This window comes from Elaeis guineensis, chromosome 12 (genome assembly GCF_000442705.2).
Source record: "Elaeis guineensis isolate ETL-2024a chromosome 12, EG11, whole genome shotgun sequence".
Lineage (NCBI taxonomy): Eukaryota > Viridiplantae > Streptophyta > Magnoliopsida > Arecales > Arecaceae > Elaeis > Elaeis guineensis.
The window spans coordinates 10817572-10837039 of record NC_026004.2 but is presented as its reverse complement, the minus strand read 5'-3'; the positions used below and the strand labels follow the sequence as shown (position 1 = coordinate 10837039).

General features: G+C 38.8%; 1 protein-coding gene across 1 annotated transcript; it reads right to left on the bottom strand.

Annotated features, from left to right (window-relative positions):
• Window positions 1-11136: 11136 nt before the first annotated feature.
• On the bottom strand, window positions 11137-12282 carry LOC105055345 (F-box protein SKIP23-like). Its single transcript, XM_010937111.1, has one exon. It carries the CDS (start codon window positions 12280-12282, stop codon window positions 11137-11139), a length of 1146 nt encoding a protein of 381 aa, XP_010935413.1.
• Window positions 12283-19468: the final 7186 nt, after the last annotated feature.

Sequence of the window (19468 nt, the reverse complement as noted above, 5' to 3'; positions counted from 1 at the left end):
CGCGCTTCCGCCGCGTCTGCACTGCCTGGCGCTCCGCCGCCTGCCCCCACGACTCCCCGCAATCCCCCTGGCTCCTCCTTCCCTTCTACCTCTCCACCACCGCCGCCTGCTCCTTCCTCGACCCTGCTTCACACCGCGTCCTTACCGCCTCGCCGTCTGGATGTACCAAAGATTGTATTTTTATAGACTTGGAGACGAGAATTGGACCGTGGAGAAATTCTCTGTGCTTAACAAATATGGGTGTGGCAAAGTAGTCGATGCTGGAACTCTTGAGATCTCGGAGGTGAGTTCCCAGCGAAAAATCTAACCCGAGTCATCTGGAGAGCTTCCGCTGGCTGGCGCCCGTGAGGAGGTTTACACTCCCAGGGAGCTCCTTCAATTTTTCAAGCTGGTTAGGAGAGGTGAGGAAGTGAAGTGGTCGACGGTCCAGGGCGGGATCTGCGGTTGGACGCTGTTCTTGAGCGAGAAGCAATCGGTATCGGTTAGGTCTGGGAAGGATGTGGGTTGCGGAGGGAATTGCATCTATCTTGCTGCTGAGATTTTCAAGGAGTGGATGCCTGGCCTTGAAAGGGTTGCGAGCATAAATGTGCAGGATATGATCCGTGGGGATGATGCAGAAGAAGGGGACTATTGTCTATTGGCAAGCTTCGCCAGAACATCGGACCAATTTGAAGGATATGAACGGGATAACTTGGATCACACCCAGTTTAAATTGACAAGGCGATGGAGGTGACTTCTAAATCTAATACATCCCAGACAAGTTTTGATGCTAATTTTTTGATTCTGATGCATATTCTCATAGCAACCATGTCTTTTCAGGGATAGCATGCCAACTTCTAAAGTGGAAGTTATGTTGTTTAAGTCCCGATTTTTTTTTTTTCTTTCTAAATTAAATAGAAGTTCTTCATTGCAGTACTATTATAATGTTTTTGTGTTTGTAAGCGAAAACATTTGTTTTTTTTGCTTCAGTTTTTCTGTAGTTGGTGGGAGATGTGTTTATCTGGCTCGCAGATGTGTTTATATCAACTTGAGATCCTATGCATGAACTGATACAGTGTGATGCGAGCTGCACAACTAACTGTATCATTATTGCAGCAGATTCTCGGTTCAAGCCGAAGTTGATGGAGTGAGATGACATCCGGTACAAATGGCGGCGATCAAACTTACAAATAAGTTTTTGATCGGAATGTTTCCGACGGAAATTCTTTGATGTTCAAATAAAAAATCTAAAACAGATGAGAAGGAGCAGCATGTGAGAGAGTTGCGTAGTTTGGAGAGTCTCCTATTACCTCTATTTATAAAGGTAAGAGAGAGAGAGAGAGTAATTGGAGACTGTTCAAACTCTTTTGGATGCACTATTTCGAGATCTTTGATTTGATTTTTCGATACGGAACGGTTGCAGTTGTCTTATCTGATCGATAGCCAGCTACTCTTGATGATAGCGTGATTTGAAAGAATTGTGTTAGAATTTTCTGTCAAACTTTCTGAATATGACGATCATAGTGGAGGTTAGAAGGAACGGAGGTCGAAAAAAGCGTGACTTTGCAGCTCGTCACATGTACTGTTGGAGATGAGATCGGTGATAGATACCAGTATCCGAGCTGATGTGGGGGTCGGAATTCAAAATCTGGATCGGTGTCCGATGTTTAGAGACCACTGATGATGAGGGCAGCAGTGAAGATGTAGATCAATAACCGAATACTTCTGGAGATAGGGTTGAAATCCTATATGAGGGTTGGCGGCGGATGTGAAGGTGGGCTATGATCAAAATCTATCTATGTCTTTGGACCGGGCACTAAGATTTTATCCATAACAATCAAAAATTGCGCATCTGATCCTTCTGTTCTTGATGTACTTGCCTCTTTTTTACTGGTCATTTTTGCGTCTTTCATACTTGATTTTGGTACTTCAAACATTTGGCTTATAATATGCTACCTTGGAGATGGTTCACTTCCATTTATTAAAGCTTGTCGTCTTCCCAGAACATCCTTTTATTAAAGCTTGTCATCTTCCATGTATTAAACTCATCCTTTTAGAATGCACAGAACATCCTGATCGATGGTATTGGTCCGGCTGGTTATTTTTCTCACTATCTTGGGGATCTGTATGCGTTTCTAGATTGAAAGAATGGTCAACCGTGCACCATACGGCATGGAGCGTGCCATCCTATTTGGAGAGTACCATACTGGTATACTATCACGTATCGAAATGTATATTAATATTATAATAAGATGGTACCGATAAATGAGGTTTAGTATTGAATCTTGATTGGAAGTGAATTGAGAATGGCCATCACAAAGTAAAACAAAAATAGACTAAATAATGGTTGTTTAAGCGTTTGGAAATTCAGAGGAGACATTAAAATGAGTAACTTTTTTCCACAGTAACCGGACCGGTCAATTGTCATTGTAGCATGGCCTCACCGGCCACTCTCATCCATGAGCTCAAGTTGATTGCTTTTAGTCTCCAACAGTCCTTCCTTGGCTCTAAATGTTATTTAGCAAGACAATTAGCTAGTGCTTTTCCTTCCCTGTAGATACGGAAAATTAGCGATTCAACTAGATTGATTTTAAGATATCTTAAACCAAAAATTGCTATTTTGATCTCTCTTCACATGCTTCCAAATCAGCTAATGACTTCAGCAGCATCCTCTTAAGATGTATTTTCTAAGATTTGAAGGAACCCTCTCATTGAAATATTCCCTTTTGTCATAATTTTGCAAACTTCATTTGCTTGGAATATTATTCCCTTGCCCTGGATGGAGTCTTACTAGCTAGAGGCTATTCCCTTGGTTCAAACCTAGAAAATTTGGAGTGAGGGTGGTGCAATGGGACGGATTATTACCTATCTGAATGGGCCCAGAGTTTCGATGTCTTTTTATTTTTTTCAAGTTCAAGTTCCAGTCTTGCCAGATATCAGGCTCAGAGAAATTTCTTGTGCACGCGGGCAACGCAGAACAAGCACATCGCCCATAGTGATTGGCTCACGTAGAGCCGGGGTGTGATGCACGAGAAATTTTTTTTTCTTTGGGTCCCATGTGTGAGCTAATCATTGCGGACGGTGTATATGGTTCTGCACCGTTGTGGTGCACAAAGAATTTTTCGTCAGGCTCAACACCTTGGAAGAGGCTGTTCTTCATTTGCCAGAAATATTATTCTATTGCCTGGAACCTGTTATTTGCCTGAAACATTATTCCCTTAACATTACCATTCCATTGTTCAAATCCTGGGCAACAGACCTGATTCCTATAAGATTTTTAGTCCAATCTTATAGGAATATCTGAATGGGCCATAACCTGTACTAGAGGCCGTTCCCTTCTTGCAGCATACGAGAATGTATTAAGAAATATATTAAAGCTAACATTGAAGTTACAGGTTGGAAGTGTATACCATTTCTAAGATAAATAATAATAGATAAGACAAAGAAATGACAAATTTGTGAAATCAAATAGGAATGATTAAAACAATATGTTTTACGTCACACAACATAGATAGAATACTAACTAAAATAATTAAAGTTTTTTTTGGTACAGAAAATAATTAAAAAGTTTAACCTAAAATTCATTAAAAGAAATATCTGGATAATTGTGTAGCCCACATTGTAAATCAATTTTTTTCTTGAAGATATGGGTCAAAAATAGATTAAGATATATGTTAACTCACATATGAGATGACTTCGCAAAGGATTAAAGCTAGCCTATGCAAGTCGAGCAAATACAATATTGCTATACTTGAAAAACCCTTAGATGTGTCAAGGATTGGCGGATGTGCCTGTAAAATTTTTAGAGTACCTTCTTCCATTGATACTTGAGAAGATTATACAAAGAATAAGAAAGTAATTAAACTATAAATCTCAATTTCCAAACCGGAGAAAATAGCATGAAATAAGGTTACCCACCAAAACCATTACAATCATATCATTGCACTTTTCTTTTTTGATTAAAACAGTCATGTGAAGCCAACCAATTCCATCTCTTGCATTAAAGTTGGATGGTTTTTCACTGTTTTTCTTAAAAAAAAAAAAATCCAGATCACCTAATTACACAATAATAATATTTGTTCACCAAATTAGAACTTTTTCCTTTTTTTTTCTGACAGATATCTTTTTTTTTCAATGGGACCCCCGTTGATGCATTTCCACAACATAGGATTACAAAGGAGGCCAAAAAAGAAAAAAAAAAAACCAAAAGCTGCAACAATCCTAGCCATTGGGTAGTACGGGCATGGCAAATGTAAAGGTGAACGGGTCCAATTTCCAAGTAGCCTTTTAGGTGATGGAAAGATATAGCAGGCTTTTTATACGAGATGAATCGTGCCCCATAAAAAAGAAACAATTTTATCCATGGAAGTCCCGACCCGAACTGTTTTATTTTCGTTCGGTTGATAAGTACACTCCTGTTTCTGTCTTCTACGGTCAGTTCGTTACTTTGTTCGCCTGTCCCGGAACAATAACGGCTAAAATAGGGTTATCTGTTAGGCACTTACCTATACGCTATTTATTTGTTAATTGTATAAAAGACGCAGAAACAAGATGATCGTAGAAGACCAAAACGGGAGTGTACTTATCAACAATAGAAAGAGGAAAACGGGAGTGCACTTATCAAGTAGACACAAATGGAGAGGGCGGTTGCCCCTTCGCTTCACTCCGCCCTCGTCGATCGTCTCCCCTTTTCGTAATTATTCTTTTGTTCTGGTATAATTTTTTTTTTCCCTCAAATGTTATAATAGAACAATGCTTTATTTTCTTGTGCCTCATAAAATGATGGCAGGTTTTGAGATTTGTGGTTCTCCCATTGTATTATATGATGCATCGATTATGGTGTCATGCATGAGTTTCAAAATTAGTGTATTGAAGTTCTTATAATAATTAAAAAAAAAATGGTGTATTACAGTTGCAGCGAGTTGACTTGAGTTGTATTTTCCATTCGTTAATGTTGATGGCACTTCAATTTGTTCTTTTATGCTTCTCAGATTCCTATTGTGATTTCTGTTTGATTAAATAATATTTTTTTTGATATAAAAAGAGATTAATATATTTTAGTACTATAGTCATCAAAATTTATTAAAAAAAAAAAAGTATAGAAAAAAATAGAAAAAAATACTACAGAAAAAGTACCTTCAAATACTTTCACAAGAGCTTCTAACAGCCTTACATCATTTACTGTGCTCTAATCAGTAAGTATTCCATGGCTGGTATAAACTCTAGTTTCAAAATGATAGATTACTGTGGTTTGGGATTTGCCCCCATTGAGGCTTGGTAGTTTTTTTTATATCATAAAAAAAAGGTTTGGTAGTTTTGTTAATAAATTTCTATTCAGAATTTTGTCCAAATCTTTTCTCTCTTTCAAATTTAAAAATTTCTCCACAAGTTTTTTTTTTTAAAATAAAGTTAATTAATGAAGCACTAATTTAGTGCTTTTAAATTAATTCCAAATTCCTGCCTCCCCGTTTCCTCTGCCCCCTGGCTCCCAGATCAGGTAAGAAAAAGAAATGGCAACAAGCAGTCGCTCCATACCCGTCAGACTGGACGCAGCTTCCGCCGGAGCTCCTCCACGCCATCGCCGCCAAGCTTGGCAACATCTTTGGCCATGCGCGCTTCTGCCGCGTCTGCACCGCCTGGCGCTCCGCGGCCTGCCACCGCGACCCTCCGCAATCCCCCTGGCTCCTCCTCCCCTTCCACCCCTCCGCCATCGCCGCCCGCCGACCGGTAGAACAGGTGTAATCTCTTTTTATTGATAGAAGAGACCTGGGTTCGATTTACACCTTCACCTGGCAAAGCATAAGCTCTTCCAGTTCTCTCAAAATTTTTCTTGCGGGGTGTCCACTTTTGCAATATGAGCAGGTTTCCGGAATTCTCTATATGAAAGCATAGATATAGATACCTCCATTTGATTTGTCAAAAGATCACAAGCTATGATTGTTCAGTGCCAGAGTTGTAGTTCTCCATTAGACTTTGAATTTTTTTTTCCTTGTCAAAAGATTTCTCCATTTTTTTGCAGTCATGTCTTATATAACTCAGCAATCTGAAGCAGCTAGGACTTCGATAAGATAGCAAACCACCACATCTAACGGAAGGAAATAAGGAAGAGGAAGCAAAAGTTTAAAAGATGACATCATGTATCGATGTACATTCCCCACAAATTAAAGCAACCCAAAGAAGAACGCATATGTTTGATAAATAACAAACTGTCACGAGATGATCTATATTGAAAAAAGGATTAATTAGAAGAATGCTGATAAAGTTGTTGCAATCAAGTTTCTCGCTCCGAAGAAGCACAGCCTCCAAGTTGGTAGCAGCGCTGGCCTATTTGAACATTATCTTCCCTAGTTCTTGCAATAGATGAAGTGAATCTTCCCTTCCTTATGAGCTCCAGATGATAGTGAGATCCTCCTGAATGGGGCCGAGATATAGAAGCATAAACTGATAGAATGTTATAAAAATAACAAGAAAAAAAAAAAAAGAATCAAAAAATTTTAAGCATATTGCATACTGCACAAGTAGATAACCAATCTGTATAGGTTGATAAAGAAATAGAAAAAATATAGTAAAAATTATGTCAATTTCATAATTATTTCCTATAGATGAGTATCCAAAAGAGATCCACATGCAACTACCATCATTTAACAGGTGTCTGATCAGCCAAAGGAATCCAAGTAATGCTTTTAGAGTTCTCTGGCCAGTAATTTAAGAAAATAATGGATGTAAAATTTGTGAAATTTAATAGGAAAGCGTATTTGTGTAGACCTTCCTAGGTCGACATTATCCAAAACCCTTCTACTAACTCCTCAGTAAAACATATAATAGGTCGTTTTTGCAATCAAATATATGTTCATGATCACTATGCTGTTGCAATAACTACCGAGCAGGCTAGATCAGGTAAAAGATTGCATGACATTACTTTAAGTACAAGTATCAAGCAAATAAAGGAAAAAGTTATATAAGATAAAATATGGGAAGTAATTGGAACAATGATGCTTTAAAAATAAAAAAAAAATGATTTTTTCCCATTTGTTTTGGGTGTAGAATAAAGAAGGTGAAGATCATAGCAATATAACCAAATACTTGCTCATTCAAAAGATATATACTTCAGATATATGCTATGCTGTATGCAACATGAGCATGCATTGATATAAAACCCGTAGCAGAAAGCATGCCAAGGGCATTAGGAAATTTTGAAGACCAGAATAAACCAGAAAGCAGGTTGTCGAGGTCTAATCCCATGAAAAGACAGAAGGAATGAACTGATAGTGTTGTGGGTTGGGCATCGGGAGGCTGAATCTTGAAAGTCCCATATCGATTGCAGTCAAGAGTGTCTACTGCTTAAAAGTGTGAACTCCATTTTGCCCACGTGAGGCATCTTTTGTGGGGCAAAACCGTGAGGGACAGCGATTGTGGTTCCCTGTAGCGGACACACGCTGTCTCAAAACGGACAATTTCTCACGTGCAGTAGAGGGGAGAAGGTTCGTCACTCTTGGCACGTAACCACATCATGGCGCGCCAGGTAGGGGAATCCGTCTCCGACTCACACGTAGTTGACCCTCTTGACTGGAGGGGCTGTGTTGTGGGTTGGGTATCGGAAGGCTGAGCCTCGAAAGTCCCATATCGGTTGCAGTCAAGAGTGTCTACTGCTTAAAAGTGTGAACTCCCTCTTGCCCACGTGAGGCGCTTTTTATGGGGCAAAACCATGAGGGGCAGCGATTGTGTTTTCCTGTAGCGAGCACACGCTGTCTCAAAGCAGATAATTTCTCACGTACGGTGGAGGGGGGAAGGTTCGTCACTCTTGACACGTAACCACATCAGATAGAAATACTAGAAAGACAAAGGATTAGTGGTAGAAGAGCATCTTATCATAATACAAAAAAACTAGTCTTGTGTGAAAGGAGAGTTCCTAGAAGTAATATTGATATCGAATTGTGGGCTATTCAGACTCTGCAAGCAAGCATTTGTCACTAACCTATGATAAAATAAATGATTCAAGACCATTACATATACCGGCTATGGAACCATATAATCCACAAAACTTAACAATCCGTGAGTTGCTAAGATATGAAAAATATCTGCCAAGATGCCATTTAGATAGAAATAGGATGTGAATTTGTTAGTAGTATTGGTGCATATCAGTCACTTGAACTCCAATCAGTGGCATAACCAAGATTTTTATCTTGAGAATTCAATATATAAATTAAAATAAATAAATAAATAAATAAAAATAAATTTAATAACAGTACATTAATTGAAAGTGAGAGAGAAAGAAAAAAAAAAGTGAGAAAAATAATTCAAACTTGAGACATGGGAGATGGAGGGTGGGGGTTCAAACCACTAAGTTAATTAAAATATTTTATTTTATAAGAGTTCAAAAAAATATATATATAATTTTTTTTGAATAATATTTATATATTGTACCAAAACTTGGGGGTTCAATTGAATCTCCAATACAAAAAGTGGCTCTGCCCCTGACTCCAATATTTAACATAATACTTATCATCTTGAATTAATGTTGGCTTGTAAAACCATACTTCTCATCAGTTTACACCCATTATTCTCGGAGTTTATGTTCCGGATGAATGGAAGTAATTACAGAGTAACTAAAATACGTGGTTGTTTTGCAGAATTGCTAACCTAAACTTTTGAACCCAGTCTTCTAACACCTAAACATCTAGACATCCTTTTCATTGTTTACTTGGCTATTTAAACCATCTATTCTAATAATTAAAAATATTCAACATGTTCAACCTAACTACTTGGAGCTAGCTAATTCTAATCACCCGTTGTAGAAGAGAGATATTAGCTATGCGCAAAGAAGACATCCTTTTAGAGATGGCAAAATTAATCCGACCCGATGGGTATACACCCTACTCGAACCCGGTCAAACCCGAAAAATAGGGTTTGACTGGGTTTGGGTAAAACCCGAAAACTATAGTACGGATATGGGTAGTGCTATTTTCTATCCGAACCCGATCCGAACCTATGGGTATGGATAATATCTTGAACTCATATCCGAATATAAATACACACACACATACACACATATATGATCTCTCTCTCTCTATATATATATAATTATATATATGTATGTATGTATATGTATGCATGCATATATGTATGCATGTATGTATGTGTGTGTGTTAGAAGTGTATATGTGCGTATGTATGTATGTATATATATATAATTGGTAATTCTATTTTTGATTGATAATATGCATAAAATTATTTTACCTTTTTTTTGGATATAGAATGGACGGGTATGGGTTGGGTATGGGGCTGATATGGATTGGGTATGGAAAAATGGATTACCCACGGGTATCCCCGAACTCGTTGGGTATGGGGATGGGTATCTCTTTTCTTACCCGATTGGGTATCGGGTAGGATTTGGGTATAGGATATTAAGTTCGGGTTTGGGGATGGGTAGTATACTACCCGACCCAACCTACCCATTGCCATCCCTACATCCTTTAAAGGTTTGAGCTGCAGTGTTACCGATCAAAGATAAACAATCAGATTGCTCTGATTACTTGATTTAGGTAATGGCAGGCACAGCATGAAAAAAATACGGCCAACTTTTTCTCTTGGTCATGACATTATAAGAAAGCATGTCTAAGAAAGCATTAACCATTTAAGTTTCTCATGCGTAAGGTTAGAATTGGCTGCTATTGTGAGAAGTAGTGGTTCATTTGGCACTTTACTATTTATTGAAGCATCTCCTGCCTACAAATCCCCTTGATTAGGAAAAACATGTCTCAAATCAAGCTTTGCACCATTAAAGGAAATGATCTACATAGTTTAGATAAAAGACATATATAGGGTTATGGCTTACAATATATGCAGTCCAACTTGTACTAGCTGACAAAGCAAAAGACAAGCAACCGAACAGCTGCAATGCATTGTAGTCAAAGTACAAAGGTGCATTGCTATATGAAGCTGCTGTTAACTGATGGCATCCAGTGTTGGCCTTTGTAATTCACATACTAAAAAAAAAAAAATAAAGGAAAAATAAAAAAAGAAGAAGAAAAGAAAAGAAAAAAAAATCTAACTGATAGATCGTGTTTTCTTGAGCTCTCAATGTTGATCTTTTCATTGAATATTTAGGTCAATCTGTATGTTCTTTACGGAACATTTTACATCTCAACCGATTCATGATGAGATTCACCTACTAAAATCATATGCATATGCTGAACAGTAAGACTTTCTTAATTTGGTTAGACGTAGATTTTCGTGCATTACTGGTCTACATGTTAAATGCCAATGCAAATTAGAAGAAGCAATTCTTGAATATAGTCGCCCAATATTTCTCATCCTAATTACTTAAAATAGAGCAGCCTATATATCTTGAATATATAATGCCAATGCATCTCGATCAGAGGATGAGACTCTCCTTAATTAATTACTGAAATCATATCTTTAAGACTATAATTTTCTTGCTCTTGTTTGATGGATGTTGATATTTTTGCATTCCAAGTGGAACTGTTAAATGCTAATGTGAATGAGAAAAAGCAATTCTTAAATAATGTACATTAGCCCAAATAAACTTTATTATCATAATTTGCTTAAAGTAGGGCAAACTGCACTATACAAATGAGACATGGAATTAAATTATTATCTGCAATAAGAAGATATAACAAAAATATAAGCACATGCATGGATGTTGTGCTCGGGTTGAAACTGGATCATATCCATATTCATTTTGTTTGATAAATATAAATATGGATATGAATATTATTTGGATACAAAAACTTATATCTACATCTATTTTAAATAGATACAGATACAATTCAGATACTAAAAATATGGATATGATAATATATATAATTTAGATAATTAAATTTTATGACTGCAGAATCAAAGATATTATTAAATAAATGATAAATTAAATTAATAATATATTTATATGATTGTATATTTTTTTTAAAAATTTAATAAATATTATATAAAATTATATAAAATTATATTTCGGATATTCATAATTGTCCATCCATATTTATATCAATTTTTCTTTAATAGATATACATATGGATATAGATATTAATAAGATCCTCAAATTTCTATTTATATCTAAATTAATTCAAAAAATAGATTCAAATGGATAATATACATACTATTTTTATCTGTTGTGCAGATTAAACTCGAGACAAATACCTTTCTAGTAGAAGCTGGGCCTAAACCAAAAAAACGCTCCTGAATGCTGCGAGCTCTCACGAGGCAATCCTGACCGCTGGGAGGGCCAACGGCACCATACGATTTCTGAAGCTCCATCTTCTAAATTCATGATGTTGATGTCGTGAACGCCTTCAAGGCCATCAAAAGCAGTTCCAGAGAGATATATACAATTCCTCTTGCATCCATGGACTCCACGTCCAACATATCCAAAACAGTGATTCTCGGACACGAATAATGTGTTCTCGCCCAAGCTCTCCATTTCAGACAACGTCAATCCCTCCCCGAGACCCTCACTCTTAAAAATGAAAGGTCCCAAGTCGTCGTCGCCGTCGTCGTCGTCGTCGTCGTCGTCCTCATCATCATCCTCATAGATAGGCTGGAAACTGATACCGACGACCAGCAGCTCCCCATTCCACTCCAGAAACTTGTACTGCTTGGACTCGAAAGGCACCACGACCGTCTCCTTGAAAGCGACGTTTCTTCCATCGGGGTCCATCTCGATGATCAAGATATTTCCATTGCGATCCAAGGCATAAAACCTGCCATCGCAGAATGCGACGCCGTCGATTTCATAGTGGGTGTCGACGTCGGTCCAGACGGCGTCGCCGGGCCGGCAGAAGACCAACTGGTCGCAGGATCCAAGACGTCCCATCACGACGCACTCGGCCCCCGCGTTTGGAGACGCTGACATGACGATCTCGTTGATGCACTCATGCTGCGTGATCCAGCGACCACGGGATGGATCCTTGGGGTGGGAGGTGAAGTAGACGCGCTGGGGGGTGGGAGGGAGGGGGTATACGACGTCGGGGGTGAAGGGGTTGACGAGGAGCATGGACACGGTGGCGTCGTCCATGAGGGCGAGCCAGCCGCGGGACGTGCCGCAGAAGCTCTTGTTCCGGGCTTCTTCCGGCAGGGGGAGCGAATGGACGCCGCCGTCGGCGGGGTCGAAGTAGAGAAGGTCGCCCAAGTTGGGCTCGGGCGGGAGGATGAGAAGCGGGGCGAATTTTTTCGGCGGGACAGCGGACCGCCAGTCGGTGCAAACCATACGGAAATTGATGTAATCGAAGCAGTGATGGAGCCTGTCAGAGATGAGTCTGAGGATGTCAGGAATCAGATCGGACCAAGCCATGGATGAGAGAGACGGATAAGGGACGAGGTTTGAGATCAGGATATTGGATATTAATTGGAGGAGGGGAGGTTGGAGAAGCTCGGGTTTTTGGGGACGGTGAGGAGATGGGAGAGGCTAGGGTTGCAAGAAATATAAAGGTAAGGAGGCACCTCGGAGTGGAAAGAGTAATGAGGAGAGCCCGGTCGCCTCCAAAGGTGGCGAGGGGGGATGAAATGAGGATGGGAGGCGCTCCACTTCTTTGTCTCATTTACATTAAGGCTGATCGGAGGAGCAGATAAAGATGGGAATTTAATTGCAGCTTAAATGCATGCACTCATCCATATCTAATGTGATAGTTCATGTACGTGAAGCGAGGAGGAAAGGAGGATGAGGAGTTCATGGGGTAACCTTGTTTCCAGCCCGTCGTTCAGTTCTGGATGAAGCTACAGTTTATGTTACTATTCCAGAGTGGGGCAAGTAGACTCCCAGTGCAGGGGACCGGCGGCTTGGAGCATTTCGTCTCGTCGAGTCGGGAATCTGTGACTGCCTCTAAGGTTCAAAGTGCACGGCTTTTATAGTACATGGGGCCGTACACGGTGAATTATATATATATATATATAGTAATGATAATGGATAGCATGGTTCGATGTTGTAGATCACCTGACTTCTATATAACGGACGGTGATTGAGCATGGCCTCTTCATTCAGCACTACCTAGATTGTAGATCCCATTGATTATTGTTGCCACACTTGGTCAGACACCAATGCGGTTGGAACTGGATGCAGTCCAGGATCTAAGACATCAGAGAGAATCTATAAAAAAAAATTCATACCACCAGAGATGTTCTAGTAGGGACCCTTCAATATTTATGTTAGTCGAAGCTTGAGAACAAGAGAAGAAAAGAGAAAAATGAAAAGGGAGATATCATTTTTTTCTAGAAGTTCTTCCTTTCAAAATTTTTCGTTATATGAGGATACTTTTTATATCTTTTTTATATGGAAGTTCAGCAGTAAGCTATTAGTCAGATTTTGTAGATTGTTAGGTCTGATTTTTTAGGCTGTTAGACAACATTCTAATCATTTTGTTGAAAAATAAAATTCATCCACTATCCTTCAGATCAAGTTTGTTAGTTGTAGATGTCCATTGCGGGCTTTATCTACATAAAAAGTTGAGTTGGCAGTCTGAAATGGACACAAGTTTTTGGATCCAAATCCGATACAATTTCATCGAGCCGGTCTGGATGTGCCCCAAAGAGAGGGATGGTCTTAGTTGGTAGGTTACTTTCACAACATTGATGATTCTGCGATACGTGGATGACAAGTCTGGCTGGATCTCTTTAATTTAATTGCAAATTAGGTAGGATCTAGACTTGACCGCACTTGGGTGATTATACCGTTCATGGGTAAAATGATGGCTGCGGCTGGGTAATGACATGGTCCAATTCATTGACTTAAGTTACACAATAATGGCATAATGTCATCCTGAACCATGCCTGAATCAGATGGAACGATGCTACACTGAGAGGACAGAGAGGTAAGCATCTTAATGAATTCCCTTTTAGATTCTCTCAAAGTACGTGTTTTCGAGAAGAGATTCTTTGCACAGTGAGAACAAGATGTTGAATTTAGCCAACAATTGTTTTTCATAAAGGAAAAGGTAGAGATGATCTTTCAGACTTTGAATTAAAATAGATAGAAAGAAAGATGATGTTATAAGCTTAAAAACTGGACAGTAAGGGAGATTTAGAACGATTTCAAGACAGCTTTTTGCAGGTAAAGTGCTTGTGGCAGGCCACCAAGAATATTAGGCGCTTCAAAACTAGAGGAAACACAAAACTAAATTAGAGATGAGTTGAAAGGGTCAATGATTTTAAAGTAGAATTAGTAAACTAGCTAATGAAATACCATCCGTGGTTAAAACGGTGATTAGTTTGAAGGAGGCTAGGAAGGTTTCATGAAATTTTCCTCTCAAGCACAATTGTGTGATACTTCCATCATGCTTTCAAGGCACAAGTAGATTTTGCCCTATCTACAGATGGTTTTGGGACGGGGCCAGCTGGTAGATCGAGTAGGTATGGTCTCTTCATTGATGGAAGAGACCCGGGTTCGATTCACACGTTCACCTGGCGGAGCATGAGCTCTTCCAGTTCTTCAAAATTTTTTCTTGCAGGTGACTTCAGCATCCACCTTCATTGATTTGTTAAAGGATGACAAGATATCATTGCGCCAGCGTTGCATTTATCCATTAAAATTTGAACAAACAATTTCTCCATTTTTTCTCTCAAAGAATTACTCCACTTTTTCCAGTTGTCTTATATATATAAATTTATCAATCAGCAGTAGCCAGAACGTTTAGATAAGATAGTGAACCACCACAACCAATGAAAGGAAAAAAGAAGGAAACAAAAGGAGCAGTTTAAAAGATCATGTCAACGTCCATCCCTCACAAATAAAAGCAACACCAAGAAAATACGTGTGATAGCTACTAAACTTGATGCAATGGTTTATAGTGAAAAAGGAACTTGTTAAAAGAATGCCTGTGAGGTTGTTGCCACCAAGTCTCTTGCTCCAAAGAAGCCGCACCTCCAAGTTGATAGCAGCACTGGCCTGTTTGAACATTATCTTCCCTGATCCTTCCAATAGATGCACCACAGAGCATATTGAATAATAACAGCGAAGTGAATCTTCCCCTCTAGAGTATGAGCTCCAGATGATAATGAGAGCCTCTTGAATACAAGTTCCATCAGTAAAAAAAAAAAAACAAGAATTTGTACGGATCGAGAATAGAGATATAGAAAAATAAACCTTGAACTAACAAAATGTTATAAAAATAACGGCAAAAAGGAACCAAGAAAATTCAAGCACGCTGGATACCGGGCAAGTAGATAACCAGTCTGTACAGGTCCGTACTTTTTCAAAATGCCGAACTAGTGATTAAAACATGGTAAAAGCAATTTCAATTTCATAATCATGTCCTCTAGATAAGTATCAAAAAGAAGTCCAAAACTACTATTTTTTAACAGGTGTCTGATCATCCAAAGGAATCCAAGTAATGCTTTCACAGTTCTCCAAGTAGTTTCAGAATATAGTGTATGTGAAAGTTTGTGAAATTTGATCAGAAAGCACATTTTATATAGATTTTCCTAGGTTTCATTATCCAAAAATCTTCTATTAACTCCTAAGTAAAACATACAATAGGTTATTTTTACCATCAAACATGTTAATCACTATATTGTTGCAATAATTTCCGACCCAACCTAGATCAGTGAAGCGATTGCATGAAATTACTTGGAAGTACTGTCGTTATCAAGTAAATTAAGAATCAAGTTATGTCAGATAAAATATGGGAAGTAATTGGAATGTTCCAAAAATTAAAAAGAGAATGGCTTCTTACTATTTCTTTAGGGTGCAGAACAAACAAGGTGCAGATCACAGCAATATAACCAAATACTTGCTCATTCAAAAGATACCCACTTCATATCCATGCTATGCTGACAATAACATGAGCATTGATAAGACTCAAAGCAGATAGCATGTCAAGAGTATTAGGAAATTGCATGAAGACCGGAATGAACCTGAAAGCAGGTTATTGCAGTCTAATTCCATGGAAAAATGGAAGGGAAGAACTAATAAAAATACTGGAAAGACAAAGGAATGTTAGAAGAGCTCTAATCATATATAATAGAACAAACTGGTCCTGTGTGAAAGGAGTCTACCTAGAAGAAATATTGGTACTGATTTGTTGGCTATTCAGACTCTATCTACATTACAAGCAAGTATTTATCATTAAATTATAATAAATTAAATGTTTTAAAGACTGTTATCTTGGGCAAGGAACCATAGAATCCACATAAAACTTAACAATCTATGAGTTGCTAAGACATGAAAAATACCTACCAGATGCCAATTAGACAGCAAATTGATTTGGATTTGTTAGTAGCATTGATGCATATCAGTCACTGCAACAATTGACAAAACAGTTAATTGTAGTCATGGAATCCAGACTACTATAACCAATACTTCTCATCAATTTACACCCATTATTCTTAGAGTTCGTGTTCTGATGGCTAGAAGTAATTACAGAGTAACTAAAAAAAAATACATGCTTGTTTCACAGAATTGGTACCCTAACCTTTGGAACACAATCTTGTAACACTTAAACAACCATACATCCCTTTCATTGTTTACATGGCTATTTGAACCATCTAATGTAATAAATAAAAACTTCAACTGTGCCCCATATGTTCAACCTAACTACTTGGAGCCAGCTAATTTTAAATCACAAGCTGTACAAGAGAGATACTAGTTATGCAGAGAAGACGTCTTTTAAAGGCTAGAACATCTGTAACTGATCAAAGATAAACAATCAGACGGATATGATTATTTGATTTAGACAATTGCAGACACAACAAGAAAAAAATACAGCCAACTTTTTTCTTGCTCAATCAAGACACTATATGAAAGCACGTCTAAGAAAGCATTAACAATTTAAGTTAGTCATGCACAAAGTTAGAATTGTTGTTACTGTGATTTGACAAGTCCTTCTGCAGCTAAATATATCGAGTCATGCATCATGTTGCAAATTGAAAGGTAGTGGTTCATTTGCCATTTTACTATAATTGAAGCATCTCCTGCCTACAAATCCCCCTGATTAGGAAAAAAAGTCTTGAATCAAATTTGTACCATTAAGGAAAAGGATTGAAGACACACATAGGTTTAGATAAAAGACGTAAATAGGTTTATGGCACTCACTCTTCCTCCCAATATGCGGTCCAACTTCTAGTAGCTGACAAAGCAAAAATAAAATAAGTAGCTGCCAAAGCAAAAATAAACTAACAGCTGCAATGCATCATAGTCAAAGTACGATGGTGCATGACTGCATGAAGCTGCTGCTAACTGATGGCATTTATTGTGCGCCTTAGTAAATTCACATAGAAAAAAAAAAAATCGATGCCTAGTGAGCGATCACATTTTCCTGTGCTATCAATATCAATATCTTCATTAAATATGTAAATCAATCTGTAGGTTCTTTGATGGAACAATTTATATCTCAGCTGATTTATGATGAGATTCACCTACTAAAAACATATTCTGAAGAATATGACTTTCTTAATTAATCTGTTTTGACGTAGATTTTTGTGCATTATTGGTCTAATCATTGAATGCCAATGCAAATTAGCAGAAGCAATTCTTGAATATATATATTAATGCAGACAAACTTCATCATCCTAATAGTGCTTAAAATAGAGCAACCTGACTTGATAGTAAGACATGGAATTAAATAGTTAGCTGCAGCTGGACGAATATAACAAACAAAGAAGGCATACATGGCCATATTATCAAATTAAACTTGAGCCAATACCTTGCTAGTAGAAATTAGGTCTGAACCGAAAAAAAAGTTCCTGATAATGGCAAGGTGGCATTAGGTCATTCTGACGGCTGCGAAGGCCAGGGGCAAGACATGATATCTGAAGTGCCATCTGCTATGTCCATCATCTTGATGTATACGGTTTCTGGAGAGATATATACATTTCCCCTTGCAACCATGGAGGTCATGGACAAGAAAGCCGGGGAAGTGATCCTCTGACAAGAAGACGGTGTTTTTGTCCAAGCTGTCCACCTCGGGCCATGTCAAGATCTCTCCCATTGGATCATTACGCTTATAAATTAACAGTTCCGTCGCCAGCGCAGTGTCCATCGGCGCGAGCACATGGGCTGCTGTCAAGGTCGATCGCTATCGTCGCAACCATGGACGTCGAAGAGGAGCTGGTTGGGAGTGGGAGGCCGGGAGAACTCGCCTGATCCAGTGAAAGGGTTGACGAGGGACCAGAAGCAGAGCTCGCCGGAGTCGGAATTGGATGGGAGGATAAAAATGGGTGGGAGTTTTTTTTGGGTCGGGCGGCGGAGCGCCAGTGGGTGCAAACGAGACGGAAATTTAAGTAATCGAAGCAGTGAGGGAGCTTGTCAGAGGTGCGTCTCAAGAGGTCAGGAATCATGGTGGACCAATCCATGGATGGGTTCGAGGGAGAGAAGGGAGAGGTCCAGTGCTAGGGTTTCAGACGGCGAGGAGATTGGTTGGGCGAGGTTTTGGAGTAATTGCATGAACTCCAAACACGCACACAAAGTTAACGTAATGGTTCCTGTGAGTGAACTGCAGAGGAGAGTGGACGATGAGGAGTTGAGAGGTTGGGCATCATCGTGTTGTGGACGAAGCGCATATTTACTGAGAAGTAGGAGCCAATGGGCAGAGCTCAGCCACCACGCGAGTAGTTCGACAACTTCTTTGGCCACCAGTCCATTTTGATGGAAATTTAACACCTAGTCCTTCTATTGACTGCTCCTCATGCACAGCCCTAAATTAGGGTATGTTTGGTTTCTTGAAAAAGATTCTGGAAAAATCAAAGAATTTGAAAAAAAAAAAAAGAAAAAAAAAAAAGAGAATGCTCTAACTGTTTGGACGGTGAGAAAACTAAAGCAAAGCGGAAATAGATTCTAACTGTTGATTAGATTTTTTTTTTTAAAAAAAAAATACTTTTCTTTTCCTTTCTCTTTGCATGGTTTTCAGACCCTCACGGTAGTACTTTTAAGTTACATGGATCGGTCGTCATGGTTTGCATAGCATGCTACTTGGGTGCCACAGAACGTGATCATGCAGCAACAACCATGAACACTGCAATTTAATTTCTTTCATACATGAAGGTGAAAATAAGCAATGCTGACATGTTTTGAAGAAGGGTGGGAGATGAGGGAGTTTAGGAGCTGGACGCAGTTTCTTCTATGCTTGTTTCATACTTGCTACTAAACATGTCATGTATTCGTGATCATGAATACCACCTGGTTGATGTTACTTTAGTTTCAATCCACCACCTGAAATGCTTAGTTGAGAAATGGTGAGGGTCAGGATATGACCTTGCGCAGGACAAGGAACTGAGGACCCGGCCCTCCTATTTGTAACGAAGGAGCATGACTCTGGGATAGCACTCAAGTCATAAATTTGAGTTAATTACTTCGTGGGCCATAAGGTTCAAGGGTCCAGGGAATTTAATTCCGGTAAAACTGACAGCCAATAAAATATGGTCCTATGAAAAATGTCTAATAAGAAGAAGGCTGGCAAGGTGTGAGAAAACCTTCCTCTTAAGTATGACAGCATGGGAGATTTCGCATGTCCCCTCCTCTGATTGGGATAATTACTTTCTATAATTTAGGA

Bases quoted from the DNA above. Each gene is read 5' to 3' on its own strand.
- LOC105055345 (XM_010937111.1), bottom strand. From the start codon at position 12,282: ATGGCTTGGTCCGATCTGATTCCTGACATCCTCAGACTCATCTCTGAC.